Source organism: Capricornis sumatraensis, chromosome 2, assembly GCF_032405125.1.
Source record: "Capricornis sumatraensis isolate serow.1 chromosome 2, serow.2, whole genome shotgun sequence".
In the NCBI taxonomy this organism is placed as follows: Eukaryota; Metazoa; Chordata; class Mammalia; order Artiodactyla; family Bovidae; genus Capricornis; species Capricornis sumatraensis.
The window spans coordinates 213,463,688-213,480,775 of NC_091070.1; the positions used below are offsets into that span (position 1 = coordinate 213,463,688).

Sequence of the window (17,088 nt, forward strand, 5' to 3'; positions counted from 1 at the left end):
ATGGGAATATTCCTAACACATCTGCTCTGAAATGTAGCCCAGACCCTGGAAAGAGCAGCAGCTGAAGACCAGGGTTAGTGCCCTAAATTGTAACTACATCAGTCCCGGTACCCCTCATGTGCAAAGTGAGTGCTCTACCGTTTGAGCTAACTCTCCCTTCCCCCAAATTGTTACTAAATCATTATCAAGAGGTGAGAAAGGGCTAAATAGGATCCATGGTCCCCAATTAGCACATTGTCTGGGTTATATTCCAGGGCAGTGGTTGTCAAATGTGATTTGCTTGTGGAATTTTCACTGTAAACACTCTATATATAAGATTCTGGGGATGTAAATGTGTTTGTGTGGGCTTTCCCGGTGGCTCAGCAGTAAAGAATCCGCCTGCAGTGCAGGAGCGATAGGAGACTTGGGTTCAATCCCTGGGTCGGGAAGATCCCCAGGAGGAGGGCATGGCAACCCACTCCAGTACTCTTCTCTGGAGAATCCCGTGGACGGAGGAGCCTGACAGGATCAGTCCATAGAGTCGGGCATGACTGAAGCAACTTAGCACACACGCACGCATGTGTGTGTGTACCCACCTGATGAAAAGAGCTGACTCATTGGAAAAGACCTTGGTGCTGGAAAAGATTGAGGGCAAAAGGAGAAAGGGGCAGCAGAGGACACGATGGTTAGAATAGCATTAATGGACATAAATTTGAGCAAACGCCAAGAGATAGTGAAGGACAGGGAAGCGTGGCGTGCTACAGTCCATAGGGTCGTAAAGAGTCAGAGACAACTTAGCCGCTGAACAACAACATAGGTTTATTAATATGTTATGTATCTGTCTATGCGTGTGCACATGTATATATATGTACATGTGAAGTGTATGGGACCAGGATGAAGTGCAGCTGCTGGTGAGTGTGGGAGACTAAGGAGTGGCCCCCTCCACCTCTCTGCAGAGCCCCCAGCGGCAGCCAGTTTGAACCCACCGCTCTCCAGGGGCTGTGCGTGGCAGGGGGTGGTGGTGGTGGTGATGCTCACGCTTTTCCTTGGAGACCACTGATTCTGCCCCAGGGATGACGTGTGCTCCCCCCACCCCCATGCATAGGAGATGCTGAATGTTAGCGATCTAAGGGGAAAGCATCTTCTGCTGTACTAGCTTTTGATTCTGATCCACCTGAGTAACACAGAGCCTTATCAGTGTTTCTCGAGCACCTTTGAAAAAGCCACAGAGGCTTGTCTGCCACGCTCGATTCACGGAGGGGCCTTCCTGTTCGGCGAGCTTTATGTGTGCCCCTCCTGGTGACTCTGTGTTCTTTCTGTTTACAAGCTGATGTTTGGGCACCTGTTCCACCTCTTCCGTAAATTAGCTGCCCTCAGCCAAATAAGAGACGATTCTCCGCCCTGGCCTTATTTGCATATCTACAGGAGGAAGTGTCATGAGAACACGCTGTGAAAGATAAGACCAGAACAGGCTTCCAACTGTCTGGGGCGTGTGCCTGGCTGGCTCTACAAATGGGGCTGAGGCTGCAGTGGGTGGGCATGGGGGGGAGTGAGGTAGGGGTCTGGGACGGTTCCCCATTTCCCTGGGGACATCTCTGGGAGGTGAGGTGATGCTGAATTAGAGCTTCATCCTGGCCATCTCTGAAATAAGCCAACTGTGGTGTCAGTTCAGGCTTTGGAGACAGGATGGGAATGGGAAAGATGGGAATTAAAGGGGTCAGAGGAAGAGAGGAAATTTTCCTATGCGAAATGAAGAGACACATGGAAGTGAAATCACCCAAAACATTCTCCAAAACTTTCTTTTAACATTCATTGTTTCAAAAGGCATTAAAAATTGTAAGATGGACCACATAAAATTATAAAACCTCTGTACAGCTAAGAAGAAAAACATCAATATACAGTGTTAAAAATAAATAACTCAAAAATATATTGTAGCATATATCAAAATCTTATGAATAAATAAGCAAAAGATGAATTTAAAAAAAAAGTGAGCCAAAGACATGAAAAGGAATTCACAGAAAAAGAAATACAAATATGTGAAACTTATGAGAATACATTCAACCTTGCTCATAAAGAAAGGCAAATTAGAGCCAGTCATCATCTCTCAAATTTGCAAAAGATTAAAATGTCTGATAACACCCAGTTGGCAGGGTATGGGGAAATATACACTTTCATAGCCAGTTAGTAAGAGACAGGTTAGTAGGAGACACAATGTGACGACTTCATTGGAAGGCAGTGTTAGTCTCTATCAAAACATGCAGTGCCTGCAACCTTTAGCCCAGCCGTTCTCCTTCTAGAGACGTATCCACCCCCGCTCACAAATGGCGGCACTTGTGGTGTTTGGTGTGTTTTGAGCACTAGTCTAAATGCTCAATTTACACAAAAAGTTGATGCTGTATTATTATTCTCCCCTTTTTACTGAGGGAGAAACTAAAGGATTTTACTGAGGATTCACCCATGTACACAAGAGGTCAGAACAGAGATGTTCACTGCAGCACTACTTATAGTAGTGAAAAGCCCCAAATAACTACCTATCCAGGCTTCCTTGGTGGCTTAGACAGCGAAGAATCTGCCTGCAACGTGGGAGCCCCAGTTCTGATCCCTGAGAAGGGGAAAATCCCCTAGAGAAGGGAGTGGCTCCCCACTCCAATATTCTTGCCATGGACAAGGATAATTCCATGGACAGAGGAGCCTGGTGGGCTATAGTCCATAGGGTCACAAGAATTGGACACAAGTGAGTGACTCACACACCACACACACACACACACACACACACACACAAAACTACCTGTTCATCATCATGGTCTAGTCAAATAAATAATGAGCTGGTCATGTGCTGGAACATGACTTGGACAGATTGCTAATATATATATATATATATATATATATATTTTTTTTTTTTTGGTGAAAAGCAGAAAATTCTAGAACAACATATGTAATATGATGTTATTTGCATTTAAAAGATATGCGTCAATTTATGTGTATGTTTAAATGTTCTGGAATGATTTACAAAAGGAGTAGGAACTCCAAAGAATTCACAGGACTGGGAAAGGATACTTTTTTTTTTTTCATTTTGTACCTTTCTGAGTGGTCTTAAATTTTGTTAACTAGTGAATAACTTCAAAATCTAGTTAAACAGTAACACAGAAGTATTGAGTGCTGGGCACCTAGGAGAGGTTAAATGAATGACCGCTTTGTACTGAAGCATCACTTTGATCATCGAAACAACATGAGCCTCTGTGAGCCGGAGTGTGGAGCTGCCTGGGGGTCTAGAGGGGTGGGCACGTTTTCAGGGTCCGTGAGAATCCCATGTGGGGGAAGTGGGGATGGGAGATTATGGGTGAGAGGATAGAACAGTCATTTCAACTGAGAGTGTAAGACCCAAGTGGTGTCCCCCAAATTCCTTACGCCTGTGGCCTCAGTAGCCAAGCCAGGGGAACTCCGTGGCTGCCCACTGCCACCAGGCTGTCTGCAGGCTGGCTGCCCCTGCTGGACCACCCATCCATGGGCCCCTCCCCCACACGCTCAGACCTGACAGCCCCCCTTCCTCTCAAGGCTTTTAGGAAAAGAAAAAGTGGCTCTCCTTCCTTCCCACGTCAGAGTCCTCTGGACCAGAGGAAGGCTGAGCCTCTAGAAAGAGAATCCAGGATTCCTTGCCCTTCTGTGTTAGAAGCTGCCCTGAGGCTCACCCTAAGGCTTCTGGGAAAATCCAGCTTTCTGAAGGAATCGTGGCCAGCCTTCGGGAGAACGAGCCCGTGGGGCAAAGTCTCCCGGGGAAGCAGCCACAGAGGGTGGGGGACTTCCACCCAAAGCTGCGTGAGCCTCACCCTGGCCAGCGCAGCCCCTCTGTAGCTGTGCCCACCTCCCACTTGGCATGCTCCCACTGTGCTCAACTCCGCTAGGGTCTCGTTCCTTCTTCAAACACCCACTCTGGCTCCATTTTGCTTAGCCAACAGGACAGCCCAGAGGCTGAGGAAGCCCTTCCAAGTGGAGGACCCCTTTAGATCAACCCACACAGCTGTCAAGCACCAAAGTGAACCACGCCCCAGGGACTCCACCACCTTCCCTTAAGGCTCCTTGAGTGCTGGGGGGGTGAGGTGGGAGGGGGCAAGTGGTGCCTCTGTCCCAGGCCCCTCGACGTCCAGAAAAAGGAACGTATAGGTTCTAACTCAGCACTTGGTCTGTTTCAGGTACCGGAATTGTGTTTACACTTACAGGATTCTGCCCAATGAAGATGATAAATTCACTGTTCAGGTGAGTCTTTCAGAAACCTTGAAACGTGACCTTGACTGCAACGTATACTGGCAGAGAAAGAGGAAGGAGGGGAGAAACTGGGTGTCCCAGGCAGCCTAGATGTGGGGCTTGTCTGAGCCTGTCTTTCTCCTAGAGGACCCTGGCTGGGGTTGCTCAGCGGGCAGACTGTGACCCTGCAAATGGACCTGCTCCGGGGCGTGATGGAGCAGGCGCCACAGACACTGTCTGCGTTCGTGGGTGTGAAGGGGAAATAACGGGAATAAGCACGCTCAGATGCAAAGGAAAAGTGACTGTGGTTGTTGATTCTTTTCTTCGGTGCGTTCAAATGCGTGAGAGTAAGTGGGCCGTGAAGGAGAGAAGAGAGGGAACTTGCAGGACAGCAGACTGTAGGTTTTGAGGGGCTAGAAGATCACCCTAAGGATGAGCAGGAAATAATACCTTTGAATTCATAGAGACCTGTTTTGTCAAAGGCATCATGACATCTGATTTCCCCATGGAAAGTCCGAACACGTAAAACCCTGATTATAAAGGTTAAAGAGGGAGTTCCCTGGTGGTCCAGTGGTTGGGACTCGGCCCTTTCATTGCTGCGGGCCCGGGTTCCATACTTGGTCAAGGAACTAAAGATCCTGAAAACACAAGCTGTGCAACTTGGCCAAAAAAGAGAGAGAGAGAGAAAGAAAAAGGTTACAGAAGGACACACCAGGTGTGCTGAGTCCAGGAAAACCACCCTCCATACGGTTTGTGTGACAAGACCCACGGGTGTGGTGTCATCACAATACACAACAACAGAGATGCTCTCGCTTGGTGGGGGCAGAGGAGTGACACTCAGCTCTCCGGCCCCTGGGGAGGGGCACCACCCCCCACCCGCGTGCCGAGTAGAGCAGCCAGGATAGGCGAGGGTCAGGACACCACATCACAGAGGAGCCGTGACAGGACCAGGGGTTTAGTTGAAAAGAAAGTAGAAGTGGAAGGGGTGAGGCGGCGTGCAATCATTGATTCCGGAGATAAATGGAATGATGCATTTTGTGCAGAACTAGGATGCAACAGGCTTCCCTGGTGGCTCAGACGGTAAAGAATCTGCCTGCAATGCAAGAAATCTGGGTTCAGTCCCTGGGTCGGGAGGATCCCCTGGAGAAGGGCATGGTAACCCACTCCAGTATGCTTGTCTGGAGAGTCCCCATGGACAGAGGAGCCTGGCGGGCTTCAGTCCGTGGGATTGCACAGAGTCGGACACGGCTGAAGCAACTCAACATGCACTCAGGAGGCAGTGGGACAGACGAAACTGGACAATAGGCAGGTCCCTGGGGTACATGGGGCTGCGAAGAGTTGGACACAACTGAGTGTGCTCTCGTGCACACGCACACAGGTCAGGCTGAGCGTAGCTTCTGGCTTCTTGGTCCTTTCCCACACATGCATCTGCAGTGGTATCTAAAGAACACCCATTTGAATGTTTTTGGATCATCTGGGACGCTCCCATGTCTCAGCCTTGTCACCAGGAACACACGTTGGTACCCTAAGACTAGATGGTCTTTTCAAGACTTGGCAGCCACCCACCACTGGGATGGTGGTCTTGTTGTGGGCTCCTCACCTGTCAGGGACAAGACTGCCCAAGGGGAAGCCTGCCTGGGGGGCCGGTGGGGCTCAATGGCCTTGAATTTTCCCCAAGTCTAGGACTGTGTGAACTTTCCCACAGAGGTTAGTGTCCTTGATTGGTGGTTTGCTGAACGGAGTTTAAACTCTCGAGTTAAAAGTTAGTCGGGGCTTTTGATCTTTTTTCCCCTTGTGGTTTCTTTTATTCCTTCAAAGGGAAGAAGACTTTAAGTATGACTAGATTGTAAACTGGAAAAGGCCCGACTGTGGCTTCTTGTACAGAGTCTGCACTCACGGCTTGTAACCGTCTTAAGTTGCACCCAGGTCTGGACCCTCCCGCTGTCACTCCTTGCTGCCATGACATCGCATTTTCCAGGGAATGACTGCCAGTCCTGCAGCAGCTTCTGAACCTGGGGCCTCACTAGGCTTTGGGGGTCGAAAAGAACAGAGACTCAGTTTGGCTAACGTGTGCAAGGAGTGTGGGCAGCCCTGGGGGAGATGTACAGCGCAAGGAGGGAGAAGGCTGGGACCTGGACCGGAAGGGCTGGGGGCCCTGCGGTCCAGGTGCTACCTGCCACGACTCAGCCCCTTTTGGGGGGTCTGCCCTGCTCCCACCAACAGGCTCACTACTGAGTTGCCAGTCCCGAGAGGGAAACTGATTGGCTTGGCCTTCAACGGCTTTCTCTGCAAGGGGCCCCTTTCTTAGCCCGTCTTGGTGAGTCTGCCCTGCTCCCACCAACAGTCTCATTCCTGAGTTGCCAGTCCCGAGAGGGAACCTGGTCGGCTCAGCCATCAATGGCTTTCTCTGCAATCCTCTGTCTTGGAGCAGGGACCCACCCATGGCTCGGACAACAGGTAGAGTTGTGGGGTTGAGGCATCGTTACCTGAGGCCTACACTCAGCCAGGCAGATCTCATAGAAAAGCCGGGCCCTGCTGGACGCATCTTTCCCCAACCCGGGCACTGGGCCTGGGACGTCCTTTTGGCCAAGACCAGTAACCAGGGTATGGGGAGCTGGGGGTGCCGAGGCAGCCTGGGCCATTTGTACTCCTGCAAAGATACAACAGTGCACAAGACAGTCAGAGCAGCTGTGCACGAGGAGGTGGTTAAACCACGCGCACGGTCAGGCCAAGTCCCGGGGTTGTCGCAGCTTCAGTACTTACTGATCGGGGCTCATTTTAACTCCAGTTCCTCTTTTCATGTTGAGGCAGAAACCTCATATTCTTTTCTGAGCTTAGCCACAGTTTCTAAATAACTCATTCCTTACACCTGAGTCTGTTGGGTACCCCCAGAATAGAAGGCTCCCCAAATAAGATCTGGCCTGAAACATTGCCAAGTGAAGCAGCAAAGACTTTCATCTTATTCTAATCGCCTTAGCTGTTCTCACCCTGGGCCTCCCGCTTTTTGTCAAAACCGAAGGAGACACTCTGTCTCTGTTGCTTGCCAACCTCGTGAAGTCAGTCAAGTGACGGTCCCCAGGTAGCTCAGGTGGAGGCGCGAGCCTGACCCTTGGGGACTCGATTCTCACTCCACCATCCCCAGACTTACGAAACATCAGAGATGGGTGGGAAGCGTGTAAGCCGTAACTTCACTCAACCCCTGTGCTTTAAAGCATGGAGGTCGCTGAGCCCCGCAGAAGTGGGGCATCACGCCCAGGCTCCAGACCTGCCTGACTAAGCCTTCTATTTTTCGACCTCAGAAGGTGTGTCCAAACCCAGCTGGGCGTTGAACGCCTTAGAGAAGGACGGATTCTGTCCCAGGAAGGAGGACAGGGAGGCAGGGAGATGGAACCTCTCAGAGGGAGAGGCTACTTTTCCTTCCATGGTTGTAGATAATAAATGATCAGAGATGACATTTGGCCTTTGCAGTAAATCTGTTGAGGCACCTGGAAGGCAAGCCAACCACCCAGTTCCCAGCTGGGTCAAGTCAAGCTTGTGCCAGCTGTGTGGTCTCGGGCGTGAGTGTGACTCTGCTGTGAAGTGGGGCTCAAACAGGCCTCCCAGACTGCAGGTAAAATACGCAGCCAGGGGAGTGGTCAGTGGCAGGGCTAGGCGGGAGGTGTGGAGAAGGGGGAGCCACTGGCATGGCTTTATTTATTTTTCTCTTTATTTATTTATATATATTTTTTGTTATTGATTCTATTGTATTTTTTTTTTTGGCGGATTCATGTCAATGCATGGCAAAACCAATACAATATCCTAAAGTGAAAAAAAAAAAACAAAAAAAAAATGCTGGCATGCCTTTGAAGTCTTGATTTGCTTTGAGAGAAACAGACCTCGAACAAGACGAGGACACCTGTGAACCAGCCTAAGTCAGTTCTACCTCGAGCTCAGATGAGGGAGGAGGGAAGAAGGGCAGGAAATGGGATGGAGAGAGAAGGAGAAAGGAAGAGAGAGGAAAGAAGGAACAGTGAAAGAGGAAAGAGGGAGACAGGGAAAGAGAAAGGGAAGAGAGAGGAAGGGACGTCCCTGGTAGTGCACTGGTTAGGACTCTGCTTCCAATGGAGGGGTCGTGGGTTCGATCCCTGGCTAGGGACAAGGGTCCCAGATGCTTGCCCAAAAAGGAAAAGAAAACAAAAAAATAAATAAGAGGGAGGAAGAAAAAGTGAAAGAAGAAAGAGGGAGGGGTAGAGATGAGTGGTGGGGGGCAGTTCTGATAGAAAAAAAAAAAAAGAGGGAACCAGGGGGGCACAGAGGCAGCGTAGAGGGGGAGGGGAGGGGAGACTGGAAGTTCTAGAAGGTTCTAGCAGTGCTCAGGGGTGGTGGGAAGGAGACCAGTTTGTGCCGATCAGGCACCCTCAGCTCGGCTCCTCGGGCTGAGAGTTTCCACGGTGTCCCCAGCAGCCTGGGGATTTAAGCCGTCATTCAACAGCTGCCCTTAAGCCTGGGAACCTTCCAGACTGGAGGTGGAGCTGCTGGTGCTGGGGGTGGGCAGGACTCTGAGGGCCAGCCCCTCAGTCCCATTTCCCACACCGAGCATGGGTTTCTCGTAAGGCCCCGACTCCCGCCCCAACATGGAAAGGGAAGTGGCCCTCGGAGGAGGACTGCTGACTCCAGAGTGAGCTCTGGGTTTCCCGAGGCCTTTTGCAATGACTCTCCTCCCAGGGACTTCAAGGCAGGGCGAGCAGTCTTGATGGGTCAGCTGGAACGGGGAGGCCCCAAGGCTGGCACGTAAACAACCCGCTGCCACAGTCCAAGTGCATGGGGCCCTACAGCTCCATCCTGCGACCCTCCCACCCCTGCTGCTCCTCTGACATCCTTCCACACAGAAGAATAAAGGAGAAAATAAAAGCCTCTGCTAGTCCACCGTCAAGGTGACATTTGCTGCAAACTTCCTGTCTTTTCTTGTGGTTGAGATTCTGCCCTGGCTGGTGAGTGTCGAAGTCAAGACAGGAACACAGATTCAGGTTTTAAGGCAACTTTGGGTGAAGAGGGAATTTGAAACCATCTGCCTCATAGTCTCCAGGTATTCTTTCCCCATTTAGAAGAAAACCCCGGTGGCCTGAGCCGTTCAGGCAACAGACTCATGACTCAGTTCCTGGTCCCTGACAGTGGCCGTCATGTTGCTCTGGTCAGTGTGGCTTTTGCAGAGATAGAAAAAAAACAAAACAACTTTCTAAAAGCCGTTCCTTCACAACTGTCCGGGAGGGTTGACGGTTGAGCCATTGTTGTTTAGCTCAGGAAGAGGGTGGCAGCTGTTATTGTTCTGAGTGGTCACCAAGTGAAGTAAAAGATTCCGTCTGAGCCGCTGGGCGAAGGATGTGGCTCGAACACAGACTTCCTGACATTGCGCAAGAGGAGCAGAAGATGCATGGGCGGCAGAAGCCCGCATGCGGGGCCGCCTTGCGGGGCTCGGCGGCCGTGTGGTCCACAGCGGGGCCCACGGTGTGGTCCACAGCAACCAAGCAGTCCCTTTAGGCCATGACAGCCACATTCTAGAAGCCTGCATTTTAATGTAATTTTATTTCATTTCATTTTAGTGTTATCTGCTATAGAACAACGACAGGTCTGTTTCCCAAGCTTCTGGGTATCTCAAAACATTTTCCAGTTGCCATCAGATTCAGAAGGAAATCTGATGAAGATGAAATTCTTGGGGACCAAATTTCCCTTCAAAATTCTACAGAGGCAGTGTTCTACTGTCTTCAGAAACCTAGTATACCTGACTTCCCTGGTATAGTGGTTAAGACTCCATATTTCAAAGGCAGGGTGCGCAGTTTTGATCCCCAGTCAGGGAACTAAGATCCCACACGCAGCATGGCGTGGTCAAAAACTAAAAGAAAAAAAAAATTAAAGACACTTAGTATACAAAGTGTATTAAAATACAGTAATCCAAGGCCAGGCTGGTACCAGTCCCATTACAGGGAACCCGTATTTTTCGTTTTCTGCTTTGAAACTGGTGGGAATTCTTTACCACCCTTGTCATTTTCCTTGCATCAATAGTTCCTGGAATGTGTTCAGCCTGTTCACTTTGCAAAACCTGGGTCTGTCTTTGTCTCAGAAGACTTTTCTTCTGTTTGATCTTTAGTAAGTGTTGACTCCAGCTCTTCTGGCTTCTATCCGCCCTCTCCACCTCCAAATGACTGTCTCTACCCTTTCCCCTTCCCCACTCTGCCCATCTTGTCGCTGCTTCTCATGCTGTAGGCCTTCCGGTCCACCTTGCCCCAGGTGGACCGTTTCTTATTTGTAGCCCAAAGCAGAGCCCACACGGGGGCCAACACTAGCTGTGGCTGGTGGGTTTAAGCACAGGAATATTGCTGTTGTTGTTCAGTCTCTCATCATGTCCAGCTCTTTGCGACCCCATGGACTGTAGTGCTTCAGGCTTCCCTGTCCTTCACCATCTCCTGGAGCTTGCTCAAACTCATGTCCATTGACTAGCTGATATCATTCAACCATCTCATCCTCTGTCATCCACTTCTCCTTCTGCCTTCAATCTTTCTTTTCCTAGAGTCTTTTCTAATGAGTCAGTTGTTTGTATCAGGTGGCCAAGGTATTGGAGCTTCAGCTTCAGCATCAGTCCTTCCAATGAATATTCAGGAATATTATAATGTACTGTAACTGCCAGGAATATGATGCAATAGTAATCAATGAGATGTGATGGGAAACGTTCCACAAGGCTTCTGGTAAAGGTTTATTTGTCTTAGAAGAAGACACAGGATGAAAAGATCCATTTTCTAAGTTTGGAAGCCATTGTAGGATGTGATTGCTGGAGTTGCTGCTGCCATCTTGAAACCAAGAGGAGCAGTCACTGGAAAGTGAGGCCAGGCTGCAGAGGACAGACCAGAAGGATGAAATGAACCTGGGTCCTCAATGATGCCATTGAATTAACTGAGCAGGATTAAGCAGCCTGGTTATTGCCTGGCCTCTAGGCTTCCTGTTTGTGAGACAGTTAATTCCCTTTTGTTCAAGTACAGTAGTTAAATTGGGTTTTCTGTTACGTGCAGCTAAAAGTACCTCAATATGCAAACGTTTGGACTACTCTGGGGGAATTTCAAAGGAGAGAAAGAGACATTTCAATTGAGCGTCAGGTTTCACTGCACCAGAAGCTCACAAACCGTGGTCTGACATGTGTATCCCCGCTGACATGTGTATCTCCAGTTTTCAGCACGGCCTATGCCATGTTGCTAGGACCACTGCTGCCCACCCAGATACTCGTGCCACTTGTCTCCATGCCCTACATAAAACCCTAAGGGGTTTGATATCCCTTTCTCCAATTCTAACCAGAAAAAGCACAAAAACCAATCAGTACTTTAGCAATTACTTGCTTCTTGCAGAATGGTTTAGTGTCTTCTCTAACTTCACTGTCAAGATGAGATTCTGAGTCTAACCTTAGTACATGTAAGAGGCTACTTAGAGCTGTCCTACAGAAAAGAGTCTTTCCTCTAAGAAAATAATTGCTGATTACTCCATTGAAAGAGCCACCTGCCTTTTGCCCCCCACCTATGGCTCTCAAACCCCTTACACTTACCCTGCTTTGTCTTCTTGATGGCACTTGTGAGTATCTAACTTCATATATTTATTGCTTGATTTATTCATTATTTCTCTTAGAGCTGTTCTTGGCATGTAGTGGGCATTCAATAGATATTTGTAGTTGCTAAGTCATGTCTGACTCTTTTGCAACCCCATGGACCAGGCTCGTCTATCCATGGGATTTCCCAGGCAAGAATACCATTTGCCATTTTCTCCGGGGAATCTTCCTGACCCAGGGATTGAACCCACATCTTCTGCATTTTTGGCAGATTCTTCATTGCTGAGCCACTGGGGGAGACCCCAGTAGATATTTACTGAATGAATTAATTCTGCTGCCACCCTTAAACATATAGAAAGCCTATGTGTTTCATTTAAAATTAGGGCTTGTTTTGCCCTCGTTGCTGTTGTCATTTTTAGTTGGGTCCACACTATCCACCGGAGAAGGCGATGGCACCCCACTCCAGTACTCTTGCCTGGAAAATCCCATGGGTGGAGGAGCCTGGTAGGCTGCAGTCCATGGGGTTGCGAAGTCGGACACGACTGAGCAACTTCACTTTCACTTTTCACTTTCATGCCTTGGAGAAGGCGATGGCAACCCACTCCAGTGTTCTTGCCTGGAGAATCCCAGGGACTGGGGAGCCTGGTGGGCTGCCATCTCTGGGGTTGCACAGAGTCGGAAGTGGCTTTGCAGCAGCAGCACACTGTGCACTGTATCTCCTGACTTGGCACTGATTTTCATGCCTTGGTCGACTGGCTCTGCATCGTGGGCAGGTCCTCTGTTCCAGTGGGGCCCCCTGGCTGGAAGGTAAGCGCCAGATGAAATCTCAAGCTGCCGCCATGTCTACCAGCTTTTGTTTTCCCGACCACAGAAAGTTGGCCCCAGCTATGGAACCAGCTGTGAGTTGTGTACCGTTTGAGCCATTAACCTTCTTGAATGAGGTTCAAGATGACCCTGTTCTTAAGCTGAGTGGTCATGTTCCAGAATGCTTAGCTGAGACTCTGCACAGCCATTCGTTCAACACATATTAGTTGGGCAAAGAAGGCCAACAACAGTCAGCCTCACAGACCCAGTCTCTGCCTGCACAGAACATTCAGTCTAGAGATCCAGGACTTAGCAAGATGACACCCTGAACCCCAGGTGTGTAGAGCTTAAAGTAGAGGTGTTTTGGGAACCTTCTACAGCAAAAGGAGCTCCCCTTAAACTGGAGGAAGCAAATGGCCCCGCCAATCCTTCCCCCAAATCACCTCCCTCTGTTCTACGTTCCCCTAGCACTTGCCGTCTTCCCACTACCACGCCCTTGCCGTGTGGGGTGGTACTTAGCCCTGTGGCAGTCTCCCACAGGGGACAGTGGGTGCCTCGGGAACAGTGAGGGTCTCTCTCGTCTCTGTGTCTGCCCTGGAGCCCAGCCCAGGGCAGTCTTCATGACCACTGACCAAATGAAAGGCCCAGCTGCACCTGGCTTGAAAGATGGTGCCCCAATTTCCCTCTCGGTGCTCAAGAAAACTTTCGAGGTTAACCTTAACTCCCTCGCCTGGTTCTTAGCAGAGATGAGCCCCATTTTGAGCAACCCCAAGAAATCCAAATTTCTCACCCCGCTCAGTATTAAATTACTTAGTAGGTCATCACTTAGTCATTTTCTACAAAGGGATTTACCAGAAGAGGTTAAGTAAGAAGTTTCCAAAGTCCCTTCATTTCTTCTGCTCCTGACTGTCCAAGTAAAAAAATTCCAAGAGGCTGATGGTGATCAGAGTGTTCCCCTGTCTCTTTCGATAATATCTGTGCTGCCTCATGATTTGGGGGGAAAGTTCTAAAGTCTTGGAGACATGTGTTTCCCCAAATCCAATGACTGGCAAATGAGGCCTTAGCACCTCATATTGGGACAAGAAAAAGATGCAGTTCCAGTCCTTAAAGAGGGAGACCAGGCATTTAAACGAACGGATCTAAATGTTCCTCAGAAGTCTGCAAGAAAGACCAGTGGCTGCTCCGGAAACCAGACAACAAAATCACTCTCTCTCCTGGAAAGGCATTGAGCAGATAGTCAATCCTATCAAAGCTCTTCCCTGCCCCAGGATCTTTGCACTTGCCCTGGCCTCTGCCTCAGACTCTGTCCCCTGACCTCACCCCATAGCTGACTGCCCCAGTGTTACTTCCAGGTCTCCTCATCTAAAGGCATGCCCTAATTATTTTGTTTTTCTTTATAACCCTTATCATTGTCTGCAACGGGATTAGTTCCTATTGCCGCTGTAACAAATTACCATAAATGTAGTGGTTTAAAAACATTACATGTATGATCTTACAGTTCTGAGGGTTGGAAGTCTGAAATGGGTCTCACTGGGCTACAGTCAAGGAGTTAGCAGGGCTGTGATCCTTGACTCATGGCCTGTTTCTCCACTGTCAAAGCCAGGGATGGCCAGTCATGCTTTGTCACCATGCCGCCTCTCTGGGTCTGACTCTCCAACCTCCCTCTTTACCTTATGAAGACCCTTGGGATTGGATTGGGCCACCTGAATAATTAAAGGTAACCTTAATTCTCTCTGCATCTTGATTCCCCAATACCACATAATAAAACACTCTCATAGGTTCCAGGCAGCATTGAGACATGGGCATCTTTGAGGCACTGTGGTTCTAGCTCCCTCTGTGACAGTCTTTGTGATTTATTGACCCACTCGCCTCTCATCTGTCTCCACCATAAGGATGAGCTAAGACCTTGTCTGTCTGGCTCACACTGGTATCTGTAGCCTCTGGGAGAGCACCTGGCACAGATTAGGGCTCAGTAGTGTTAGTCACTCAGTGGTGTCTGACTCTTTGTGACCTCATGGGCTGCAGCCCGCCAGGCTCCTCTGTCCATGGAATTCTCCAGGCCATAATACTGGAGTGGGTAGCCATTCCCTTCTCCAGGGGATCTGCCCAGCCCAGGGATGGAACCTGGGTCTCCTGCATTGCAGGCAGATTCTTTACCATCTGAGCCCTCCTAAGTATTTGCTAAAAGCTTGAACGAGGCATAAATATATGAGTGAGAGAGGAATGTCTTCCATTTCCTCCCCTATAAAAGGAAGGGCATGGACTAGAGACCTCCAAGTGCCTGCAAGCTCAGAATTCTACGATTCCTCCTATAACAAGAACACCCACAGAGAGGAGTAGGGAGTGACGGGGGCTGCTGTTTCATAATCTGCTCTGCCTACGTGCAGGGGTGCAGTGGGCACACCAGGACGGGTCTGGAAAGAACTAAAAGCAGCAGGGGAGTTTGGGGGCGGGCTGCAGAGTTCATCAGGAGCTGCCCCAGGCTTCATCTGCCCCGAGGCAGCTCCTCTGCAAGCTGACTCTCAGGCTAAGGACGCAGAGCTTGTCTGCCAGCTGTCATTTCTGTCTCCCTCAGAGTACCTCGAGAGTTTCACACAAAGAAAAGCAAGCTGGAAAGGAGAGCATCTCGGGGATATGTAATTAAGGTTAAAAATATCCCTCCGAAGCTCCTGGCAATGGGGAAATGGAGGATGCGCCTGTACCCAGGACCACTGGGACCATGACGGCTTTTGAAAGATAATGATTAGTCCATGTTCTTCGTGTATCGATGAGCTTGTACAGCTATAATTACAGCTGTATCCAAGCAGTGCCAAGAGATGAACGGCTCAGTTCTTGGAGGAGGGGAGTTTAAACAGGGCAGTCTCTTAAATACAGGACCTTTGCTGAGGGTGAAAGAAAAGGGGAAATGGAAACAGTGAAGAAGATGAGCTTCCTGCGCTGTGTCTTTCAGAGGGAAATGGCTATTTTGAAGGTGAACTTTGCATACTGGAGGAGGGCTCAGACACCCATGGTGTCCCTTCTTTCCCCATCGCTCACCCCCTCCTCCCTCTTGAGATGGACTGAGCCAATCACAGAGCCCCAGGCCTGGGACAGTCTCTGGCCCCCAGCTGGCCCAGGACACATCCCCGCTGCACACCCAGCCCTCTGCACTCCTGAGCCCCACCCTGTGCTTTGCACTTCAGTGTTTATTCCTGCTGATATAGGTGAACAGATTTGGCCCCCATGATGAAAATGGTTACACAGCAAGAAGCAGAAAAATAAATAAAGCAGCATGTCCTGAAAGAAACGGAGATATAAGTAGATTTCCAATGTGAGTGCAGCTTGAAGTCTGGGTGGTTTTCGCCCAGCCAGGCAGGAACCACAAAATTACTCTCTGGACTAAGTCTTCTTTTTTCTGTATTAAGGATTCCTGCAGATCAACATTAGTTGCCTCTGCTTTTTCTCTTAGGAAAGACATAAGAAGGGTAAGGAAGTTCAAACTGAAATATGAAACAGAAATAAAATCCCCTGACGTTGAAACATGGCCTTGCTTCTTCTGGGAAACTGTCACTGTAAATGCATTTCTCTGAAATTTAACTTTAGAAACTGTAATATATTTGGTATCTCAAAAATAGTTGTAAGGACCTTATGTGAAGAGCTTTGAGCACTCACTGAGGCAATCTTTAAATGTCAACGGTCCTATGATATTTGGGGGAGAAAAAAAATTTGCAAAAATTTGGCAGTAACAGTATCATGCCTGGTCAGCTAGAGTGAATGGTACACAATTTTAAGTGTGCTGTGAGTCTTAAAATGAAGGTAATCAAAAGATACAAACCTCCAGTTATAAGACAAATAAGGGGACTTCCCTGGTGGTCTAGTGGTTAAGAATCTACCTTCCAGTGCAGGGGATGAAGGTTCAATCCCTGGCTGGGGGACTAAGATCCCACATGCTGTGGGGCAGCTAAGACCTGAGCCACAACACAGGGCCAGTGCAGTCAAAAAAAAAAAAAAAGATACACAAGTCCTGTGGATATAATGTACACCATGGCGACTACAGTTAATAACTGTCTATTTGAAAGCTGCTGACAGAGTATATCTTAAAATAATGAATTGTATGTTTGAAAGTCGCTAAGAGAGTATATCAAAAGTTCATATGGTAAGAAGAGAAAGCGTAACTTATGTGCAGCAATAGGCGTTAGCCTAACATATCATGGCAATCATTTTTCAATATATACAATTGTGTACACCTGAATCTAATATAATATTATATGGCAATCCTGTCTCAATTTTTTTTAGGTTAAGAAAGTTATTGGGAGTGTTGCCTAGGAACAGATAGTAATAATAATAGTAATAATAGCCACACTGCTTTGAGTCCTGACGCCATCCGGAGCTCCCTCCTACTGCCCTCTCCTCTCAGGGCGATTTCGGGCCACACATCTTTGGCTGCTGAATCTGTTCTCACTCGTGCCTCCTGGTGCCCTTCTTTTGCCTCCCACCCTATTAGCCCTGAGCCACTCCTT

The 17,088-nt window shown here is 48.9% G+C and overlaps 1 protein-coding gene across 1 annotated transcript in view; it reads left to right on the forward strand.

Annotated features, from left to right (window-relative positions):
* The window catches only part of INPP5D (inositol polyphosphate-5-phosphatase D), a 138,345-nt gene that overhangs the window by 17,515 nt on the left and 103,742 nt on the right, over positions 1-17,088 (forward strand). Inside the window, exon 2 of the mRNA XM_068964154.1 lies at positions 4,170-4,233. Coding sequence (XP_068820255.1) covers positions 4,170-4,233 — 64 coding nt within the window. The remainder of the gene's footprint in view (positions 1-4,169; positions 4,234-17,088) is intronic.